The sequence below is a fragment of the Haliotis rufescens genome, unplaced genomic scaffold (genome assembly GCF_023055435.1).
Source record: "Haliotis rufescens isolate VD_foot unplaced genomic scaffold, xgHalRufe1.0.p SCAF_9, whole genome shotgun sequence".
Lineage (NCBI taxonomy): Eukaryota > Metazoa > Mollusca > Gastropoda > Lepetellida > Haliotidae > Haliotis > Haliotis rufescens.
Genome location: NW_025964383.1, coordinates 17730159 through 17754048, shown reverse-complemented (window position 1 = coordinate 17754048; position 23890 = coordinate 17730159). Strand labels below are relative to the sequence as shown.

At 39.9% G+C, this 23890-nt stretch overlaps 2 protein-coding genes across 3 annotated transcripts in view; both read right to left on the bottom strand.

Moving 5' to 3' along the window:
• Positions 1-9771: 9771 nt before the first annotated feature.
• The window catches only part of LOC124119850, a 33467-nt gene continuing 19348 nt past the window's right edge, over positions 9772-23890 (bottom strand). The window contains exons 1-5 of one of the 2 annotated variants that reach the window (XM_048390863.1): positions 16314-16461; positions 13998-14145; positions 13081-13196; positions 12796-12871; positions 9772-9962 (exon numbers count right to left, since the gene is read on the bottom strand). In XM_048390863.1, coding sequence (XP_048246820.1) covers positions 9857-9962; positions 12796-12871; positions 13081-13196; positions 13998-14145; positions 16314-16356 — 489 coding nt within the window. In that variant the 5' untranslated portion in view covers positions 16357-16461 and the 3' untranslated portion in view covers positions 9772-9856. Of the gene's footprint in view, positions 9963-12795; positions 12872-13080; positions 13197-13997; positions 14146-16313; positions 16462-23890 lie in introns of those variants that run through there. The other variant, XM_048390864.1, reaches the window with a different exon arrangement.
• Positions 17361-22779, bottom strand: LOC125371659. The gene is made up of 5 exons (XM_048390866.1): positions 22522-22779; positions 21493-21640; positions 20419-20534; positions 20139-20214; positions 17361-17551 (listed from the first exon to the last, which is right to left on the bottom strand). Exons 1-5 carry the CDS (start codon positions 22562-22564, stop codon positions 17446-17448), a joined length of 489 nt encoding a protein of 162 aa, XP_048246823.1. The 5' UTR covers positions 22565-22779; the 3' UTR covers positions 17361-17445.

Below are 23890 nucleotides of genomic sequence, written 5' to 3'. Positions count from 1 at the left end.
GGTCGGTCCCTTAAGAAATAATAATTACAGTTTGGAAAGAAAGGTAATGCTGATTCCAACCAACAAATGATATCTTTTTGTGCACTTTGCCTTATTTATGTATTATGACGTAACCTGTCTCGGAAACAGTATTACAATATGTAAAGTTGTTCTTATGGTATCATATGTATTCCATTGTCCGTGTAGATATATCGTACTGTTCCATATCTGTTTATTTATTCAGGATGCTCTCTGTGCCATTGATTGTTATCCCATATCCTATGAAAAATATAAACTTTACAAACTAATAAACATATCCATAATATTATTTGGCTTCTTTTCTATTTGATAAACTGATTGTGATACTGAGACAATGATTGGATGCTTGTTATTTTATCAATGTAGAGGGCACAGGCGGCCGAGTCGTCTTTAGGCACTGCAATTTGCTGTGCAGAGTTGTGTCCTTTGGCCATGCCAGAAACTTTGTGCGTGTGGGTTCGAATCCCGGTTCGCCCAGATTACGTTTCTAGGTTTGTCAGCACCGTACCATGCTCGTGGGTTTCACCAAAGTGGAAAACGTCTGAGACCTGCATCAATTGAGGTTTTACTCCTACAATAAGCGAAGACGTGATATATCAGAATATCAAAGCAGCATTCAACCAACAGTGTTGCCAGCCTGCCAAAGCACCCTCCCTTCCATCCATCCGTCCATCCATCCATCCATCCATCCATCCATCCATCCATCCATGCGTGAGTGGTTGCTGTTCAGCAGTTAGCAATAGGCCAGCTATATTAAAGGCCAGTAGATAATCCTGTCTTTGCCAGGGAAACCCATTGTTGACAGCAATCACATTGCAAACATCCAATCCTCCTTTTGTCAGCTTTAGGCTGCAAAATTATTTTATCAGTGGTTTTAGGCACTGCAGTTTTATGTGTTGGGTAGGTTTTGAGATGTTAATTTCGAATCTCATATTTTCCTAAATGATTATTTAATTGACAACATAAGACCCTTACTATTTTTTATATATTTTTGTTTGTTTGGTTGGTTGTTTAAGACGGCACTCAGGAATACTTCAGCTGTATGACAGTGGTTTGTAAATAGTCGAATCTGGACCAGACGATCCTATGATTGACATCATTGAAAAGAAACGATGACAACCTCCATGGTCTAGTAGATAGAGCGTCTGACAGGAGATGGTGGACCGCCTCCATGGTCTAGTGGACAGAGAGTCTGACGGGAGAGCGGCTGACCGCCTCCATGGTCTAGTAGATAGAGCGTCTGACGGGAGAGCAATGGGCCGCCTCCATGGTCTAGTAGATAGAGCGCCTGACAAGAGAGCGGCTGACCGCCTCCATGGTCTAGTAGATAGAGCGTCTGACGGGAGAGCAATGGACCGCCTCCATGGTCTAGAAGATAGAGCGTCTGACAGGAATGCGGCTGACCGCCTCCTTGGTTTAGCAGATAGAGCGGCTGACCGCCTTCATGGTCTAGTAGATAGAGCGTCTGACGGGAGAGCAATGGGCCGCCTCCGTGGTCTAGCAGATAGAGCTTCTGACAGGAATGCGGCTGACCGCCTCCTTGGTCTAGTGGGTAGTGCGTCTGACGGGAGAGCAATGGACCGCCTCCATGGTCTAGTGGGTAGAGCGTCTGACGGGAGAGCGAAAGGTCGGTGGTTCGATCCCGTCTCCCCGCTTTATACCAAAAGACGTTGATGGATGGTTTCCCTACCGGCGACTGGCATTAACGGGATAAAATAATGACTGGTCGGCTCGGCCACGCGCGCACACACACATCGCTATATAATAATACTAATCTTGAACGTGACGTTATACCCAATTTCCCCCCTCTTCACCACCCTCAAGATCTTGAACATTGCAGTATTTGCATACATGGGAGTAAGAAGCAAAGAGAAAATTTGTATTTCCAGGAGGTCTTCATTTTATTACTGGAGCAACCACCAGCTGTAGTACAGCGATTGCAAGCCCTCTACTTGCCGTGGCCATGGGCATTCCACACGTACGTTCCACTATTGTCGGTGTTGCACTGCTTGAAGGGGCAACAGTCAGGGTACTGTTTGTAAGGGTAGGACATGAGACCACAGGGGGCGGTCACGTTAATCGTCGGGCACCTGCAAACACAGATAACATCCAATGATGGATTTGGGGAGGATTTCTTTGGGTGCGAATCCAACCCACCTCTTGAAAATGGACACAATATCCGCTTAAGTTGAAAATTCAAATTTATATTTCGACCACCAAGGCTATATATGATTTTTTAAACGATGCCCTAAAACTATGCAATGGATCAAGACAAAAGAAGTGTCTGACATAAAAGAACTGTCTATTTTTGTCGTTATAAAATTTGGGGCTCCTGATGTCCTTACTTGCTTTTTGTTGTTTCCTTCTTTAATTAACGACCGCCCGGAGAGCGGAAGGTCCGGGGTTCGATCCCCGGCCACGTCATACCAAAAGACGTTAAAAGATGGTACTTGTTGTTACCCTGCCTGGCTCTAGTCATTAGGGGATAAAACAAGGACTGGTCGGCTCGGAGTCAGTATACTGTTTCTGAGTGGGGTATTCATGTTAAACTGCGGGATGGTATCTCAGTGGGCAAGCACTATAAAATCGGCATCATTCCGGACTAGTACAAGCAGCCACACACAAACACACACACACACATGCGCGCACACACACACACACACACACACACACACACACACACACACACACACACACACACTCGTACATGCACGTCGCTATATATAAGTGCAGTAATCTGGAACTTTACGTTAAACCCCATTTCATCTCACCTCGTTAATTAACGCTGCACTTGACAGTAGTCCACCTTTTATGACAGCGGTCTGTAAATAGTCGAGTCTAGACCAGATAATCAAGAAATGGCAGCATGATAACGCTCCACGTAGTCAGGTACGATGCCACCCCGACAACAACATCCCCGAAACTGGAATACGTTCCACAAAGCGATCGTAGCGCTCCGATTATCATACGTGTATGTTAAAGTATGGGAGTTACGGTGGTCTTAGCGCTAAGATCGCTTTGTGGAACGGGGCCCTGACCACCCGGTCCATGTGGTCTTACGCCACTGTTTGCAATATTCCAGCAATATCACGGTGGGGGACACCAGAATTAGGCTTCACACATTGTACGCATGTGGGAATAGAACCCGGGTCTTTCGCGTGATGAGCGAACACTTTAACCACAACGCTACCCCCGTCGTCAAAGAGGCACAACAGACATCCATTATTGTGTGTTCAAAGAAACACGATAAACGAGTCAAAAATTATATGCTTGTTGTTTTACGTGCACTCAAAATATTCCAGCTATGTGACGCCGTCCTGTAAATAATCGAGTCTGGGCCACACAAACCAATGATTGATATTATGAGCAAAGTCCCACGTCGTCGGTGGACTGTGACACGGCCTCATTCAAATCACCCAAGATGACCACCAGATTCTTTAATCGCTTCTACAGTAGAAGATGACATCGGTCTAAGGTCGGATGAACTCACCGTACACGATGTCGTCAACACAGACTCCAACTAGTGCGGCGGCGATTGCTGCATACAATTTCATCCTGGAAGTCCTGTGTATAATAGGAAGAATAAGTTTGTTTATTTGTTTGTTGTTTAACGCCGCACTCAGCAATATCCCAGCTATATGACGGCGGCCTGGAAATTATCGAGTCTGGACCAGACAATCCAGTGACTTACATCATGAGCATCAAACCACGCAATTGTACAGTCACCTAGTCACCACTTTGTAGGCGTGTCGAGTTATGTGCATTAAACAATCACCTGATTCACGTCACAGAGGCACGCCACAGTATGCATTCCTACACCTGGAATGTTTATCAATCCCGTCATTTTTTATTGCTTTGAGGGGGGCACCGGTGGCCCAGTCGTCTAAGGCGCCGCCATTCGCTGTGCAGAGTTGCGTCCCTTGGGCACGCCAGAAACCTATGATTGTGGGTTCGAATCCCGGTTCGCCCCAATTATGTTTCTAGGTTTGTCAGCACCATGCCCGTGCTCGTGGGTTTCACCGAACTGGTAAACGTCTGATACCTGCATCACTTCGGGCTTTCCTCCCACATTAAGCTGACACGCCGTGATATAACTGGAATACTGTTAAAAGCGGCGTTAAACCCAACTCACTCACTCAATCACTTATTGCTTTGATATACGCGGATTAATACAGTTTGCACATCGGTTTTTCCGATTCATACTTCAATGAACCGAAAAATAATACACAGTCAATCCTTATTTGTGTGCGCAATTGTACAGTCACCTACCGGTCATTATCATGACATGAAAGAACAGCCCCACCAAGTTATCACTGGTCCAACATGACGCCTCGTCCTCGATTTCTTTGGAAAGAAAGATTTGATTAACTGAATAAATAACATATTTTGATGATTTATGAATCGGTGGTTGAACATTTGCCATAGTAACTAATAGTAATCAGTGTTCAGATGAAACTGCTCAAAGAAAATTGGACATGCGTATACCTGCTTTGTGGCTGGAGAAAGTATTGAAGGTAAGGAATAGTTCCGGCATTTCGGAATTCGACATACAGCCGGCCAAACGCTGTTGGCATTCATCTGCGATGGTCAGTTTGCTGCAAATAGAACATGATGTATTACAAGTTGCTAGAGGCGGCTAACGGGATCAGGTGGTCAGGCTCGCTGACTTGGTTGATGCAAGTCATCGTATCCCAAATGCGTGGATCGAAGCTCATGATGTAAATCACTTGGTTGTCTGGTCTGGTGTGAGATTTACAGACCGCCGTCTGGAAATTTGCTGAGTGCGGCGTAAAATAAGACCCCCACACCCCCCCCAAAAACAAACAAAACAAAACAAAACAACAACAAAAACAAAAAAAACAAAAAAACAAAAACAAAATAAGTATTTCTGCCTAATATTCAAGTGTAGTGTTTTATTCTAAAGGTAGCGTAATGTAAATTTAACCGACTTGAAAAAGGCCGTTGGCATTTTAATTTGTTCGTGTGCTAACGTCCTTATTATCAATGTTGCGATGGTTCGTTGCAGATACTAACTGTTTTATCTATAATGCTCAAATTATACATACCATCAATAAAAATAATAAATATGGGTATAATTAAGAGTGTATCGAATGATCGAACTATCCGTGCACTGATATTGTTGAGTGAGTATGGTTTAACGCCGCTTTTAGTAGTATTCCAGCAATATCACGACGGGGGACACTAGAATTGGGCTTCACACATTGTACCCATTTCGGGAATCGAACCCGGGTCTTCGGCGCGACGAGCTAACGCTTGAACCACCAGGCTACCCGACCGCCCCTGCTATTGTTGAAGGTCCTAATGGAAATGCAAAGGCGACAAGTCTAAATATCAACAATCTGGACTATAGTTACGATATACCTAATTTCTGAAAGGGATGTAACTCAACATTTTCAAGCAATCTTCTGGACATGGGAATGATTTCATTGATAGAAAATGTCCTCATGTAGAACTATTAGGCATTGTAGGTACATTTTCTTAACGTCCACTCCTTCAATACTTGGGGGTGGAGCATGGAATATTTGTCAGATGTGGAATATTACTTTCTCTGAAATGAGTACCCGAACGATTTTTTGTTTCAAGATATACTACTCAAAAGAAGTTAAGGATCACCCGATTCTTTCATAATGGTAAAGTTAATCTGTGATGACATGAGAGATAAACTATAGTAATGTGAAAGAATCAGGTGATCCTTAACCTCTTTTGAGTAGTATATTATTTACGATACTAACCTGCAGTCAAGGCTCAGTTTGCCGTCTTTGATAATATTCCTAGACGCTGGTTTAAACACGATCGTGTTGATTGGAACATAAAAGTTCTCACGTGTAATGTCAGCGCAATCCAGTTGTGATCTTAGGTCGATGTCTCTCATTGTATGCCACTCACGACCGGATACTAGAAAACACACACAGAGTAGGATAAACTCTTCAACTTCAACGAACTATAGCATTTAACTTTGACGATGCATTTATGAATGTGATCGTATGTATCTCAAATGTTTGGTCGTGGTAATAGGTGAGGTGAGGTGAAATTAGGTTTAACGTCGCGTCCAAGATTATTGCACTTATATAGCGACGTGCATGTACGTGTGTGTGTTTGTGTGGCTGCTTGTACTAGTCCGGACTGATCCCGATTTATAGTGCTAGGACACTGAGATACCATTCCGCAGTTTAACATGAATACCCCACTCAGACACAGTATACTGACTCCGAACCGACCAGTCCTTGCTTTAACCCCTTAATGCCGAGCGCCAGACAGGGTAACAACAAGTACCATCTTTTAACGTCTTTTGGTATGACGTGGCCGGGGATCGAACCCTGGACCTTCCGCTCTCCGGGCGGACGCTCTACCACTAGACCACGGAGGCGGTCGGTCGTGGTAATACACATAACGGGACACTTAAACACAATGCGCTTGTCATGCTGAAGGGCCGTATCCAATCATCAATTACCGCCTCCGTGTCAACAAACAGTAGTGTCAGTTTTCACAAAGCGAACGTTGCGACGCAATCACTGCATGTCATTGAGTGAGATTAATCGCCGCTTTGAACAGTTTTCAGTTGTATACCAGATGAATTTGTGGTAAGGCTTAAAATAAGGAACGGGAAATTCAAATCAACAGTTAATAATTAAATTTTCGTTGTGTTCATTGAGATTCCTGCATTCTGATTAGCTGAATTGTTCACGTGTTATTGCATTCATTTCCCAATGAAAGTAAAAAAAATGAACCACGCCCACCGAAGCAGACTCATTTTCCCTCTCTGCTCACGTGTATCGTCATGCACAGGACATTTAGCGAAATTCATGCATATTCATTGTTCAAACCACCCTTTGGGACCGAAGGCCGAGAAGGAATAAAACAGCAAACGTGCAGGCTCGCTCGACTTTTTATTCCCCGCTCCCCTCGGTTCCACAACTTTCATGTCTTCGGGTTTCATTTCTGACTAGCATTTTTCCAACTGTGTCTTCCCATTCTCAGGGAATTAATGTTCGAATGTGGCGGCAACTGACCATGTCAAATTTGAAACAGCCGCCTTCTACCGGGCATACTTGTTCCGGTTCGTTAAAGTCTGACTGTTGCAGTTATTCTCGCCTCTTGCCTTGATGGACAGGTCCTATGAACTTTGTTTTGATTCTACTCTCCGTTGATTGGCTACTGACTTTGTAGGCGTGTCGAGTTATGTACATAAATTAAACAATCACCTGATTCACGTCACAGAATGCACGCCACAGTATGCATTCCTACACCTGGAATGTTTATCAATCTCGTCATTTTTTATTGCTTTGAGGGGGGCACGGGTGGCCCAGTTGTCTAAGGCGCCGGCATTCGCTGTGCAGAGTTGCGTCCCTTGGGCACGCCAGAAACCTATGATCGTGGGTTCGAATCCCGGTTCGCCCCAAGTATGTTTCTAGGTTTGTCAGCACCATACCCGTGCTCGTGGGTTTCACCGAAGTGGTAAACGCCTGAGACCTGCATCACTTTGGGGTTTCCTCCCACATTAAGCTGACACGCCGTGATATAACTGGAATACTGTTAAAAGCGGCGTTAAACCCAACTCATTCACTCACTCACTTATTGCTTTGATATACGCAGATTCATACAGTTTGCACATCGGTTTTTCCGATTCATACCTCAATGAACCGAAAATTCATACACAGTCAATCCTTAATTGTGTGCTGGGACGATTAGGGTCAGCAACTCTGTGCAACTTTAGAGCTTTAGTCTCACTGCAATGTATACATACTGAAACATGCTACAATATAATGGTTACCTACGAGATTAGGGGAGAACAGCAGCAACTCATATCACAAACTTCATCCTTGCAGCATGCAGTCGATGTGCTCGATGTCACAGAACATCCCATGTTCATATATATATACTACTCAAAAGAAGTTAAGGACCACCCGATTCTTTCACATTACTGTAGTGAGTGAGTGAGTGAGTTTGGTTTTACGCCGCTTTTAGCAATATTCCAGCAATATCACGGCGGGGGACACTAGAAATGGGCTTCACACATTGTACCCATGTCGGGAATCGAACCCGGGTCTTCGGCGTGACAAGCGAACGCTTTAACCACTAGGCTACCCGACCGCCCTTCACATTACTGTAGTAAATCTGTCATGGCATCACAGAATAACTATAGTCATGTGAAAGAACCGAGTGGTCCTTAACTTCTTTTGAGTAGTATATATACACAAAACAAAATACAATGGTTCATACAAGAGTAATCCTGCTGTCGCTTCTTGCACTGATTATCATGAATTATCCGTCCACGTGGTCCTGTGTACAGCGCAAGGTCACAAATCAGTTGAATTTATAATAATAGGTCATTTATATTGCGCAGTCGCGATCTCGTGCTTGTGTGCCAAATGCCCATACAGTTATATGCAAATATTTTTTTAAACTCGAGAACGCGAGATTGCCACACTTGACTAAAGTCGCGATCTCGCGTTCTCGTGCTTTTGTGCCAAATGCCCATTCAGTTATATGCAAATATGTTTTAAAACTCGAGAACGCGAGATTGCCACACTTGACTAAAGTCGCGATCTCGCGTTTTTCTGCCAAAGACCTTTACAGTCATCCAGTGCCATAGTCTTCTGAGGCATCGCAATTCCGTCCCTCTGGCGTGCCAGAAACCTATGACGGTGTCTTTCGCCTATTTCAAGCTGACAAGCCGTGATATAACTGATATATATCTACTGTTCAAAGCGGTGTGAAGCCAAACTCACTCACTTATTCAGAGCCAAGCACGTGCCTCAGGCTGTGAATTAGGGTACATTTCTAGTACAAACATGTGGATGTCAAGGTCGCAATAAATTAATAGTTAGTTTGATTGATTTTTTTAAAATTAGAAGACGGGAGCCATCTTATTTCTTACATGTTATTGTTTTCTAAAATCGAACTGTTTAAGGCATCTGTGTACAATTACTGTCGAAGGGTGCGATTCACAACATTGGGGCTACGTGTGTGGAGTATTTCATCAACTAAAGAAAGTAGGAACACTACTAATATTAACGATATTTCTATTTCTCGGAATAGAATAATGTAAGGCGGGATGTTTTGTGGTCAGGCGGGAGCGGATGAATTTTGTATGGCCTAAAGTAGCGAATATGGTGTCGTGTAAAACATAGGACAAGTTCATGTTAGCCCAATGTAACAAATTGGTCTTTAAGAATTGTGCTTCAACTGACTGTCTAGCCGCAAATAGCTGCAATACTGCTGATGCGGCTTTAAGAAATATTTACTCACTCACTGACAGTGATATGCTTTTCTAGCTTCCGGACACTTTAATGTTTTCACTGTCTTTTGTTAAATTGTACTCTGTATGTTGATGGTCTTAATAAGACTGTAACAAACGGGAGAGGACTTGAATACACTACATAAGACTTTGTGTATGAACAATACATAGAATTTTCAAGCTAAAGACATAAGTTTGCTAAATGCTACTTGGACAATAAAGAGCATGAAAGAGGCATGACTTCTGATGTTGGCATGCGCCTTGACCCTTATGATATTACGCATGCGCATGGACAGCGTCTAAAACGCGAGAAAATGAATTGTGGCATTCTCGTGATTTCGTGTCTTTGTGGCCTAATTTGACAAGTCCAGATTGCAGGATTGCGAGATTTTGCATCATGTCCAAATGTCGCATTCTCGCGTAGTCGACATTTGACAAAAGTGCATGTACCAGAAACACAGGCATGCTACTAGAATGCTAAAGAAACGATGGTCGAAATTCAGACTCATTTATTAAGATTCAAACATAACATGATGTTTTGCTCCACTTTTATCGGAAGGTGTGTTTGCATGGATACGTCTAAGGAAAAATATCCAAAATCAGTTGCCGGAAGATGGCGCCAGTAGTGTTGGTACACTCTCTGAGATTGCTCACATTTTGGTCAGCACACTCAGCAAAAGCACGACTGAAACAGAATAAAGATATTTAGTAAATAATAACATGTATATTGTACATCTTGTCGCCAAATATAGCACTCGCGTTAATGGAGAGATTTGATTCAAATATTGCAATTATCTCATCGCAAGTGTCTTTTTTATAATAATAAAGGTGCAAATTTGTTATTAAAGTCAACTGAGGCAGGTCTTAGATGATGTTTCAAATACGAAGATAAATATTTTGCTTGGTCCAACAAATGTACCCCCGAATGCCTGTCTCAAAGATTTACCGTTACCCTTAATACTAAGGGAAGGTCTTTCTTTACATTCACAAGTATCTCAGACAAATGGCATTAAGACCATGTGAAATCTAAAAACGGATTGGCTTGAATTATTTACTCTCAGAAAACAACAAAGTTCAATCATGTCAGAACATTTGATTGTTTAACTTAGTACACCACTATCCCAACTTCAGGAACTACTTCATACCTTGATCAATACCGCATTGGTCACGAGTGAGCGTGTAGGGTTTAACGCCGCTTTTAAAAGTATTCCAGTTATATCACGGCGTGTCAGCTTAATGTGGGAGGAAAGCCCAAAGTGATTCAGGTATGGTGCTGACAACCTAGAAACATAATCGGGGAGAATCTGGATTCGAACTCACAATCATAGGTTTCTTGCATGCCCAAGGGACGCAACTCTGCACAGCGAATGGCGGCGCCTAAGATGATTGGGCCACCCCTGTCCCCCATTTGTCACTAACGTGGTGACCATTTATATAGGTTCATCACTATTTCCAAAGGGTCAGGATAATGTGTCAATACTGAAAGCAAATGTCATCTGTGGTTTGCTGAGAAAACAAAATGTGAAATACAAGTATTCGACTTCGCTTATGCATAAAGTCTTTAGGAAATTTGGGGACAGGACAATTAGGTAAGAAAAAGGCATCCTCATGGGCGTCCAATTTGCTTCCACCTTCATGAGATGTATATTTGTGCATATAAATCGGAATTTCTGCTTGGACTGGCAAAATGAAAACATTTGGCTGAGAGTGTTTCTCTGACGCTTCATGAATATAGAGTTATCGAATCGATCAGTAATGGCCTAATAGCCATAATCCGATAGTGGTTCATAAACACATGATTTAACTGCCGTTTTCTTTTGTTTACAGGAACGAATTTCCGGTTGAAAATATTTTATAAGAAATTTTTTTTTCAAATTTGACAGTGTCTTATTGTTGCTTTTATCCGCCAATTATTGAGTGTTAACATTTGGCCGTATATATATATAAGTGCAAATTTTTGTATATTTAGGCCCACCCCGCTGTGATATTGCTGGAATATTGCTAAAAGCGGCGTAAAACCATACTCACTCACATACTCATATATATAGGGGCATTGTGTCGATGCTGTTAGTAACACGAACAATGGGACCATCACACTTGGGGTACCTGCTTACAGTTAGAGCCGCCCCGTGAAGATTCGGGGTAGAATTGGTCTTCAGCAACCCATGCTTGCCGTAAAAGGAGACTATGCTTGTCGTAAGAGGCGACTTACGGGATCGGGTGGTCAGGCTCGCTGACTTGGTTGATGCATGTCATCGTATTCCAATTGCGTGGATCGATGCTCATGATATCAATCACTTGATTGTCTGGTCCAGACTCGAAAACTACAGACCGCCTTCATATAGCTGGAATATTGCTGAGTGCGGCGTAAAACAACAAACCAATGAACTACAGTAAGTCACTGTTTAGATACTTGCTGGAAGCTGATATATTGGTCTTAAAGTCAAGCGAAAGTCCATCAGTTGGTGGGGTGATTTTTGCCAGTTGTTCTATTCACCCACAATTGAAGCATTAATGCAGGTGCAACCTGTACAATCTCCGTGCATAATTTCACTTTGAAACTACAAATTTAATTAGTATCTCTTCATGTACTAGTTGGAAATTCCTCATAACCATATTTATTTCTTTGTTTAACGCCACACTCAGCAATACCCCAGCTATTGAGTTTTTTATTCTGTGAAGGACCACAAATCGGAAGGATAATTTCAGCGTCCGTATAGCCATTCTACTGAAATTCCAAAGACCTAATTATCAATTTAGATATCTTTTGATAGGGTAATTGTGCGTTACCGCACGTGCCCTGACGTTTATGACTGACACCGGACTGATGTCTTGCAAAGATCCAGTAAGTTTACGTGCATCACGAAAGCATTTACGAATGGTCCATGGCAGTCGTCTACATTTCATGAAAGTATTGGACACTTCAAGGGGCACAGACACCACATATCGTCACACATCCACATAGCGACACTGTGTACATGCAAGTTAGAATTAATTCGTTGTGATGAAATACGAGGTAATTGAAGTCGCACAGAAACGTTCCGAATGTATCTATCGTCTGAACTTCCGGTACCTACGGTCAATACTCCTTGCATTGAAATGTCACTTTCTGTCGTCTTCATCGTCATTTATTCTTAGAAAGGTGAATTCTTCCTCGAATATTATTCTTCACCAGAACTTACAGACGATACTGTGCACAGACAGGCATTTATGACGGAACCGATCGCAGATCGAAAACGCATGTTTTTCACAATATAACGCAGAACGGCCGTCATTTGGTGACAAAGGGAATCCTATTTCACCTCTTATCATTTCACCTGTAGATGTACACAATAAACAGTTCACCTATCCATGTATGTTATAATTCGGATTCAAGATGTACGCATTGTATAGTCTATCAATCCATATGTTTTATCTAGACATCTAGATGTACAGAAGTAATAGTTAATCTACATGACTAAGTTGTCTTAAGTTATTTATTCAGGAGATGTCAATGGACACTCGTACAGTCACCCTACCTGTCTTGTTGTGAACATGTAATAACAGTGTCCGGCAATTCTTCACTGGTCCAACATGACGCCTCTCCCTCGATTTCTGTAACAGAAAGATTTGATGAATTCAACACATGGCATCTGATAGTTGTTTATGAAGGTCTTGTAAAGTTAAACACATCTGCCATAATAAATCGTAGTAATCTTGGAGAACATTGTCAATTAATTTAAGGAATCAACATGTCAATCAAGGTGGTACACGGGCTAACATTTCAGAAGCAGCTGCTCATAGAAAACTGGACATGCGTATACCTGGTTTGTGGCTACAGAAGGTATTGAGGGCAATTTTCAGCTGTTCAACTTTGAAAAGTGATCTTCTCAAAGACCATGGTCGTTGGCATTCATCTGCTGCTGTCAATGTCTGCTGGCTGGAAAGAGAAAATATTTATTTATAGTCTTTCTGCCTAACATTCGAATTATATTCTGAAGGTAGTATGTAAGTCGTTGGTATTTCAGTTAATTTGTATGTGTGCCAACCTCTTCATTATCAATGCTGCGGTGGTTCGGTGAAAATAATAACAGCTTAATCAATATGGAACATTAAATAAAAGTTAGTAAGAAGTTGTCATATTTACAAAATGACTCTTGTAACTTTATCCGACTTCTGCTATGTAAGCATATCACATACGGATTGGATTGCAAGGTTACGATTAATGAGTGTAATGATTGCTCGAACAACCAATGCATCGCAACTGTTCATGTCTCGATGGCAGTACAAATATCAAGAGTTGACATCAATAACACTCTAGGCTATCGGAGAGTTACGATATACATAATTCCTAGTATTATGCACAACCACCAGTAGCTAAAGTGATGACGTAAATCCTGCTGGGGTATCATGCAGGAAGCCGGGGTACTGTTAATCCCCAGCGAGGTGTCCTAGCTTTAGTTACTGGTAGCCATTAGTCCGTGTTTTAAAAATGTATACATGATATTGTTATGCTCAAATATGTTTCATAAATTGTTTATAAATATAACTTTGCATAAATGACTCTATCGTAAACTTATTAATTTGGTCTCGTCGCAATATGGCTGGAAAAATGCCGATGCGACGTTAAATTTTAAGATACTCACTCACTCGTCAGAGGTTGACTATTACTTTCTCTGAAAGGAAACAGCTTGACAATTATTGTTTTTAAAAGATTGTATCAGCGAATTACGATACTAACCTGCAATCAAGGCTAAGTTTGCCATGTGCGATAAGATTTCTAAACCTTGGTCTTTGCATGATCCCCGATATTTGTGCATAAACGTTCTGACATGCACTAGATGTAGCTGGTACAATCTGTCTCCTCGTAGGCCACTCTAGACCTGACACTGGAAGGTCACACAGAGAAGAATATTGTTGTCAGCGACATAATATTAATATAATAATAATAATAATAATAATAATTATTATTATTATTAAGCATCCCAAAAGAATTTCTTTCTTCGTAAATTGATCAATATTGTACATCCGTTAAGAAGTGTTTTAGATCCCCCCAAAAGTTGTTGACAATTATGCATTCTCAACTAAGTTGATATGGATTGGTTAAAAAAAAACGTAGTCGGACAAAACCACTTCCCAAAATGAAAATCGATTGGACCGATAACTTTAAGTTATTGGGCATTAAATTTGATACTGATCTTGAAATTATAACGATAAATTCAAAGAAATAAAAAAATCAATGCAATTATGGAAAAGTAGAATACTTACACCCTTTGGACGAAATACAATATTGAAATCATTATTGTTACCAAAACTTAATCGTTTGTTTTCTACTGTTCCTGCTCCATCCGAAGATATTATAAATAAATTTCAAGCAAAGTGCTTCAGATTTATTTGGAATGAAAAACCGGATAAAATTAAAAGGGAAAGGGTAATGAACAATATTCCTAACGGTGGTTTTAAAGTACCCCTAGTAAAAGATATTATTGCATCTCAAAATATTTCTTGGCTTCGTCACATACATCTATCAAATACAACCCTTAAATCGTTTATATTTGAGGCTAATATAATCCCATCTGATATTTTTCAAATGGATGCAAAATACATAAGAGACCACATCGTCAAGACTATCAGAAATCCTTTTTGGCGAGATGTAGTGTCGTCTTGGGGCCGATATATAGAAAAACATAAGAAAACACGAAAGGATGCTTATTCCCAATATATATGGTACAATGACAATGTGCAGATTGATGGGAAATATATATTTATTAACAAGTGGGATGATGTGGGAGTAAAATATATCAATGATTTGGTAGATCATCAGGGCCGACTTCTTTCATACTTAGAATTTGAGAATAGATACAATGTTTCGTGTAATCGTTTAACCTTTTACGGAGTAAGAAATGCTATAAATGTTTATTTAAAATCTTTAGAAACTTATGATGTTACACCATTGGTAGCCCCAATTTAACCATTTAACATTCATGTACTTATGAAGAGTCCAAAGGGTTCAAAATACTACTATGATGTGCTATTGAGTTCAACATTTCAGAGGACATCAGCCAATCAGCAATGGGAAAATGAAATAAAATATTATACAGATTATGAATGGAAAAATATAAATGAAATACCCTTCCGATGTACTGATAGTGTGCAATTGCGTTGGCTTCAGTACAGAATCATTAATCAAATACTTCCAGTTGGTAAATACCTATTTAAAGTGGGATATAAAGATTCTCCCTTGTGTACAAGTTGTGATAAAGTTATTGCTGACATTTCTCATGTACTATGGAATTGTGAAAACGCTAGCTCTCTCTGGGCCGAACTTGAAAGATGGATAAATAATAAGGCGGAAATTCATATCAATTTCACCAAAGAAAACGTTTTACTGGGCTTTCCATTTAAAGGAAATGATCCATTAAATGCTATATGCCTTGTCATTAAGGATACTATATTCAAATTTTATCTTAAAAAGAAAAAAATGTCTTTCGAGTTGATCCAGAGAGAGTTGGCAAATTACTACTTTATAACTAAAGCGATAGCTTACTCTAACTGTAACTACAACAAGTTTGTGAAGTTTTGGTCCAGCTGCCACAAACTATTTTTGTAACCATATCAACTCAAATACTGCATTATCCGAGTTCATATACCCCTGTTCTGTTGTTGTTTTAAGAATCGCTGTATGAACATTAATATGAATGAAATGCTGTACGACAAAAAAAGTGGAATAATAATAATAATAATAATAATAATAATAATAAAAAAATATGCATTCTCGAGAAACACAGCAAGTTGTAACACATATATGTCAACTAGCGTCCACACAAAGTGACCACATCGACGGAATCATTGCATGTGATGTTAAACGCCGCTTTTTACAGTTTTCTGTTATAGACCAGTGTAATGAGATAGCGTGGTAAGAATTATGATGAGGATGTATCTGGGATTTAAATCAACGATCATGATGTGCTGGCTGGCATGCTTATGGTATGCAACTCGTTTCGTTAGTCTGCCATGTATAAATACTGAAACATGCTACAGTATAACGGTTACCTACCATATGAGAGGAGAACAGTAGCAACACACATCACAAACTTCATCCTGGCAGCATGCAGTCGACGTGCTCGATGTCACAGAACATCCCAGGTTTTTATATAAGAAGTATTCAGAAAAGTTAATGATTTTTCCAATTTGTTTCAATTGCAAGAGTAATCATCCTTCCAAGTCATGTGTCAACTTAAAAGGTTACGAGGAATTCCATAAACTGAATAATACGTCCACAATTATTCGACTTTCCTATAAATCTGTATAACTACTTAATTTGATGGAACAATAGGGAGAGACTTTCAAGTGAGACATTAACATTTCAAAGGGGCGTGAACACCCAACTGACTACAACTAAATATCCCGATAGAATAGGTTGTCAACAGTGATGGGCCTTGACCTGAATTTCATATTGCAATTTGATTGCAATAATGATTCATGTATTGCGATATGTACCACAATATATTGCATTTTAGCAGTAATTTGTTGAACATGAATACCCCCCCAACCCCCAACCCCCATCCCTGAATTTTTTTTACATCTTTGTATTCTGTTGGATGTTGCTATGGTCACCAAACATGCGTAAAGACACATTATATACAGGAAACTATATCAAAGTATTGGTATCACTGTCTTTTGTTAAATTATACTGAGTATGTTGATGGTTTTAATTAGACTGTAACAAACGGGAGAGGACTTGAATACACTACATAAGACTTTGTGTATGAAAATTACATAGGATTTTCAAGCTAAAGTCATAAGTTGCTAAATGCTACTTGGACAATAAAGAGCATGACAACAGGACTTCTGGTGTGGGCATGCGCCTTGACCCTTATGATATTACGCATGCGCATGGACAGCGTCTAAAACGCGAGAAAATGAATTGTCGCATTCTCGCGATTTCGTGTCTTTGTGGCTTAATTTGACAAGTCCAGATTGCGGGATTGCGAGATTTTGCATCATGTCTAAATGTCACATTCTCGCGTTCTCAACATTTGACAAAAAGTGCTATGTACCAGAAACACCGGCATGCTACTCGAATTCTAAAGAAACGATGGTCGAAATTCAGACTCATTTATTAAGATTCAAACATAACATGATGTTTTGCTCCACTTTTATCGGAAGGTGTGTTTGCATGGATACATCTAAGGAAAAATATCCAAAACCAGTTGCCGGAAGATGGCGCCAGTGGTGTTGGTACACTTTCTGAGATTGCTCACATTTTGGTAAACACACTCAGCAAAAGCACGCCTGAAACAGAATAAACATATTAAGTAAATAATAACATGTATATTGTACATCTTGTCGCCAAATATGGCACTCGCGCTCATGGAGAGATTTGATTCATACATTGCAATTATCTCATCACAAGTGTCTTTTTTATGATAATAAAGGTGCAAATTTGTTATTTAGGTCATCTTAAGGCAGGAAAACAGGAACTGAGGCAGGTCTTAGATGATGTTTCCACTACAAAGAGAAATATTTTGCTTGGTCCAACAAATGTACCCCCGTTTCAAAGATTTACCATTACCCTTAATGCTAAGAAGGAAGGTCTTTCTTTACAATCACAAGTATCTCAGACAAATGGCATTAAGACCATGTGAAATCTAAAAACTCAGCGGATTGGCTTGAATTGTTTACTCTCAGAAAACAACAAAGTTCAATCATGTCAGAACATTTGATTGTTTAACTTAGTACACCACTATCCCAACTTCAGGACATACTTAATACCTTGATCAATAGGGCATTGGTCACGAGTGAGCGTGTAGGGTTTAACGCCGCTTTTAACAGTATTTCACTTATATCACGGCGTGTCAGCTTAATGTGGGAGGAAAGCCTGAAGTGATTCAGGTATGGTGCTGACAACCTAGAAACATAATCGGGGAGAACCTGGATTCGAACTCACAATCATAGGTTTCTTGCGTGCCCAAGGGACGCAATTCTGGACAGCGAATCGCGGCGCCTAAGATGATTGGGCCACCCCTGTCCCCCATTTGTCACTAACGTGGTGACCATTTATATAGGTTCATCACTATTTCCAAAGGGTCAGGATAATGTGTCAATACTGAAAGCAAATGTCATCTGTGGTTTGCTGAGAAAACAATATGTGAAATACCAGTATTCGACTTCGCTTGTGCATAACGTCTATATGAAATTTGGGGACAGGACATTTATGCAAGAAAAAGGCATCCTCATGGGCGTCCAATTTGCTTCCACCTTGATAAGATGTATGTTTGTGCAAATGGATCGGAATTTCTGCTTGGACTGTCAAAATGAAAACATTTGGCTGAGAGTGTTTCTCTGACGCTTCATGAATATAGATTTATTAGATCGATCAGTAATGGTCTAACAGCCACAATCCGATAGTGGTTCATAAAAACATGATTTAACAGCCGTTTTCTTTTGATTACAGGACAAATTTACGGTTTAAAGTATTTTATAAGAATTTTCTGTTTTTTTCAAATTTGACACATCGGGGTAGAATTTGTCTTCAGCAACCCATGCTTGCCGTAAAAGGAGACTATGCTTGTCGTAAGAGGCGACTAACGGGATCGGGTGGTCAGGCTCGCTGACTTGGTTGATGCATGTTATCGTATCCCAATTGCATGGATCGATGCTCATGATATCAATCACTGGGTTGTCTGGTCCAGACTCGATTACTTACAGACCGCCTTCATATAGCTGGAATATTGCTGAGTGCGGCGTAAAACAACAAACAAACCAACTACAGTAAGTCACTGTTTAGATACTTGCTGGAAGCTGAGATATTGGTCTTAAAGTCAAACGAAAGTCCATCAGTTGGTGGTGTGTTTTTTTGCCAGTTGTTCTATTCACTCACAATTGAAGCATTAATGCAGGTGCAACCTGTACAGTCTCCGTGCATAGTTTCACTTTGTAACAACAAATTTCATTAGTATCTCTTCATGCACTAGTTGGAGATTCCTCATAACCATATTTATTTCTTTGTTTAACGCCACACTCAGCAATACCCCAGCTATTGAGTATTTTATTCTGTGAAGGACCACAAATCAGAAGGATAATTACACCGTCCGTATAGTCATTCTACTGAAAGTTCCAAAGACCTAATTATCAATTTAGATATCTTTTGATGGGGTAATTGTGCGTTACCGCACGCGCCCTGACGTTTGTGACTGGCACCGGACTTATGTCTTACAAAGATCCAGTAAGTTTACATGCATCACGAATGCATTTACCAAATGATCCATGGAAGTTGTCTACATTTCATGAAGGTATTGGACACTTCAAGGGGCCATATGTCCGTACAGACACCACATATCGTCACACATCCACATAGCGACACTGTGTACATGCCAGTTAGAATTAATTCGTTGTGATGAAATACGAGGTAATTGAAGTCACACAGAAACGTTCCGAATGATCTTATCGTCTGAACTTCCGGTACCTACGGAATACTCCTTGCATTGAAATGTCACTTTCTGTCGTCTCCATCGTCATTTATACTTAGAAAGGTGAATTCTTCCTCGAATATTATTCTTCACAAGAACTAACAGACGATACTGTGCATAGACAGGCATTCATAATGGAACCGATCGCAGATCGAAAACGGATGTTTTTCACAATATAACGCAGAACGCCCGTCATTTTGTGACAAAGGGAATCCTATTTCACCTCTTAAAATTTCACCTTCACATGTATGTTATAATTCGGCTTCAAGATGTACGCATTGTATAGTCTATCAATCCATATGTTTTATCTAGACATCTAGATGTACAGAAGGTATAGTTAATCTGCCTGTTTAAGTTGTCTTAAGGTATTATTCAGTAGATGTCAATGAACACTTGTACAGTCACCCTACCTGTCTTGTTGTGAACATGAAACAACAGTCTCTGGCAATTCTTCACTGGTCCAACATGACGCCTCTCCCTCGATTTCTGTAAGATTTGATGAATTCAACACATAACATCTGATAGCTATTTATGAAGGCCTTGTAAAGTTAAACACATCTGCCATAGTAAATCGTAGTAAATCTTGGATAGCATTGTCAATTAATTTAAGGAATCAACATGTCACTCAATGCGGTACACGGGCTAACATTTCAGAAGCAGCTGCTCATAGAAAACTGGACATGCGTATACCTGGTTTGTGGCTACAGAAGGTATTGAGGGCAATGTTCAGATGTTCAACTCTGAAATGTGATCTTCTCAAATACCCTGATCGTTGGCATTCATCTGCCATTGTCAATGTCTGCTGGCTGGAAAGAGAAAATATTTATTTATAGTCTTTCTGCCTAACATTCGAATTATATTCTGAAGGTAGAATGTAAGTCGTTGGTAATTAAGTTAATGTGTATGTGTGCCAACCTCTTCATTATCAATGCTGCGGTGGTTCGGTGAAAATAATAACAGCTTTATCAATATGGCACATTAAACAATAGTTAGTAAGAAGTTGTCATATTTACAAAACGACTCTTGTAACTTTACCCGACTTCTACTATGTAGCATATCACATACGGATGGGATTGTATGGTTACGATTAATGAGTGTAATGGTTGCTCAAACTGCAGATGCATGGCAATTGTTCATGTCTCCATGGCAGTACAAAGGTGGCAAATTCAAATATCAATAGTTGACATCAATAACACTCTAGGCTATCGGAGAGTTACGATAAACACAATTACTGAAAGTGGACTGATATCCTTATTAGAACAACTTTTCAGCAATCGACTAGACCTTGGAATGATTTTCATGATATGATATATCATAAACCAGTGTTTTTAAGCCTACTAATTGCTGAATATTTTTTAATATTGGCTAGTATTATGCACAACCATCAGTAGCTAAAGTGATGCCGTAAATCCTGCAGGGGTATTATGAAGGAAGCCGAGGTACTGTAAGTCCTCATGATCCCCAGCGAGGTGGCCTAGCTTTGGTTATCGGTGGGCATTAGCCTGTGTTTTAAAAATGTATGCATGATATTGTTATGCTCAAATATGTTTCATAAATTGTTTTTAAATGTAACTTTGCATAAACGACTCAACTGTAAACTTATTAACTTGGTCTCGTCGCAATATGGCTGGAATAATGCCGATGCGACGTTAAATTTTAACTCACTCACTCACTCGTCAGAGGTTGACGAATACTTTCTCTGAAAGGAAACAGCTTAAAAATTAATTATTTTAAAATATTTTATTAGCTAATTACGATACTTACCTGCAATCAAGGCTCAGTCTGCCATCTTCGATAAGATTGCTAAACCTTGGTCTTACCATGATCCCAAATATTTGTGCATAAACGTTCTGACATGCACTAGATGTAGCTGGTACAATCTCTCTCCTCGTAGGCCACTCAAGACCGGACACTGGAAGGTCACACAGAGAAGGATATAATTGTCTGCGAAGACTTCAATATAATGTAGTATGTATCGCACAATTTTGCTGGTGGTAAAATACATGATAGGAAACTTGAATAAAAGCGACAAAAACTTTCCGTATTCAAAAATAAGTCTCCATCGTACGATTCCGACGATATGGTGAGCATGTGTTGATGAATCAATATCAACTAGTGATTAAACGCTGTTGTAGTGGATTTATTATATATGAAGATAAAAGTATGAGGTGTTATGTACGGGGATTTAATATATCAACAAAAAGTCCCCATTTCACGTTGAAGCGATGTATTGTATTATTTCTTCTGGCAATACATTCTTCGACATAATATTAATATAATAATAATAATAATAATAATAATAATAATAATAATAATAATAATAACTTTTATGAATTTAGAGAAGCAGGCCTTTAACCATTTTATACTCATATGTCAATGTGTCGTATTGCTGCTATTACAATATTATTGAGAAAGATGTTATTAAGCATCCCAAAAGACTTATTATCAATATTGTACATCAGTTAAGAATTGTTTTAGATCCAACCAAAAGTTGTTGACAATTATGCATTCTCGAGAAACACAGCAAGTTGTAACACATATATGTCAACTAGCGTCCACACAAAGTGACCACATCGACGGAATCATTGCATGTGATACTAAACGCCGCTTTTAACAGTTTTCTGTTATAGACCAGTGTAATGAGGTAGCGTGGTAAGGATTATGATGAGGATGTATCTGGGATTTAAATCAACGATCATTATGTGCTGGCTGGCATGCTTATGGTATGCAACTCGTTTCGTTAGTCTGTCATGTATAAATACTGAAACATGCTACAGTATAACGGTTACCTACCAGATGAGAGGAGAACAGTAGCAACACACATCACAAACTTCATCCTGGCAGCATGCAGTCGATGTGAACGATGTCACAGAACATCCCAGGTTTTTATATAAGAAGTATTCAGAAAAGATAATGATTTTTCCAATTTGTTTCAATTGCAAGAGTAATCATCCTTCCAAGTCATGTGTCAACTGAAAAGGTTACGAGGAATTCCATAAACTGAATTATACGTCCACAATTATTCGACTTTCCTATATATATGTATAACTAACTAATTTGATGGAACAATAGGGAGAGACATTCAAGTGAGACATTAACATTTCACAGGGGCATGAACACCCAACTGACTACTGCTAAATATCCCCATGGAATTTCGAAGAAGAATAGGTTGTCAACAGTGATGGGCCTTGACCTGAATTTCAACAATTCGCCTTTTCGATCAAAGAAAACGATTCCTTTATTTTCATAATTGAATTCGATTTGTCACATATCACATGCTTGTGTAAAGTTTTCTATCAGGTGTTTTTGTTTGTTTGTTTGTTGTTAAACGCCGCACTCAGCAATATTCCAGCTATATGACGGCGGTCTGTAAATAATCGAGACTGAACCAGACAATCCAGTGATTGACATCATGAGCATCGATCCACGCAATTGGGATACAATGACATGCATCAACCAAGTGAGCGAGTCTGACCACCCGATCCCGTTAGTCGCCTGGTGTGAAGATACGCAAGATGTTGGAAAAACACAATATACCGGTATTTTCCAAACATACTGTGATAGTATTCATTAGTATCGTCGTAACAGGTGGTTGTCGCAAGAGGCGGCTAACGTCATCGGGTGGTCAGACTCGCTGACTTGGTTGATGCATGTCATCCTATCCCTGTTTTCCTGACATCAGATCGAGACTTGGCACATTGCCTTAAATACGTAATGTCAGCGATAATACATACCAGTCGAAACTGATGACTAAACCTTCAACGCGCGTTGTTTTATATATTCACTTCGAGTAGTTAGTTTTATAGCAGTCCGACATTTTTTGGCCATTTGAAATTGTTAAAAGTGGCATTAAATATAATATATTTAGGCCCCTTAATCAGTTGTTGATCAACCTTCATATTAATGCACTAGCTAAGTACCTGTTCTGAAGAACGCATTCATATTTCAACTCTCCCTTGAAATCCCCTGACAACGAGGCACATCTTTTTATACTTCAACTCTCCCTTTGACCCGATGACAAGCAACGCGATTCGCAAATGTACAAGTATTTCAATTCTTCCATTAAACCATATAATGATGTGAGAACGAATGTCCTTTTATATTTTGAATATCCTTTGGACCCCAGTGACGGTTAGACACTGATCATCAACTGTGTATCATT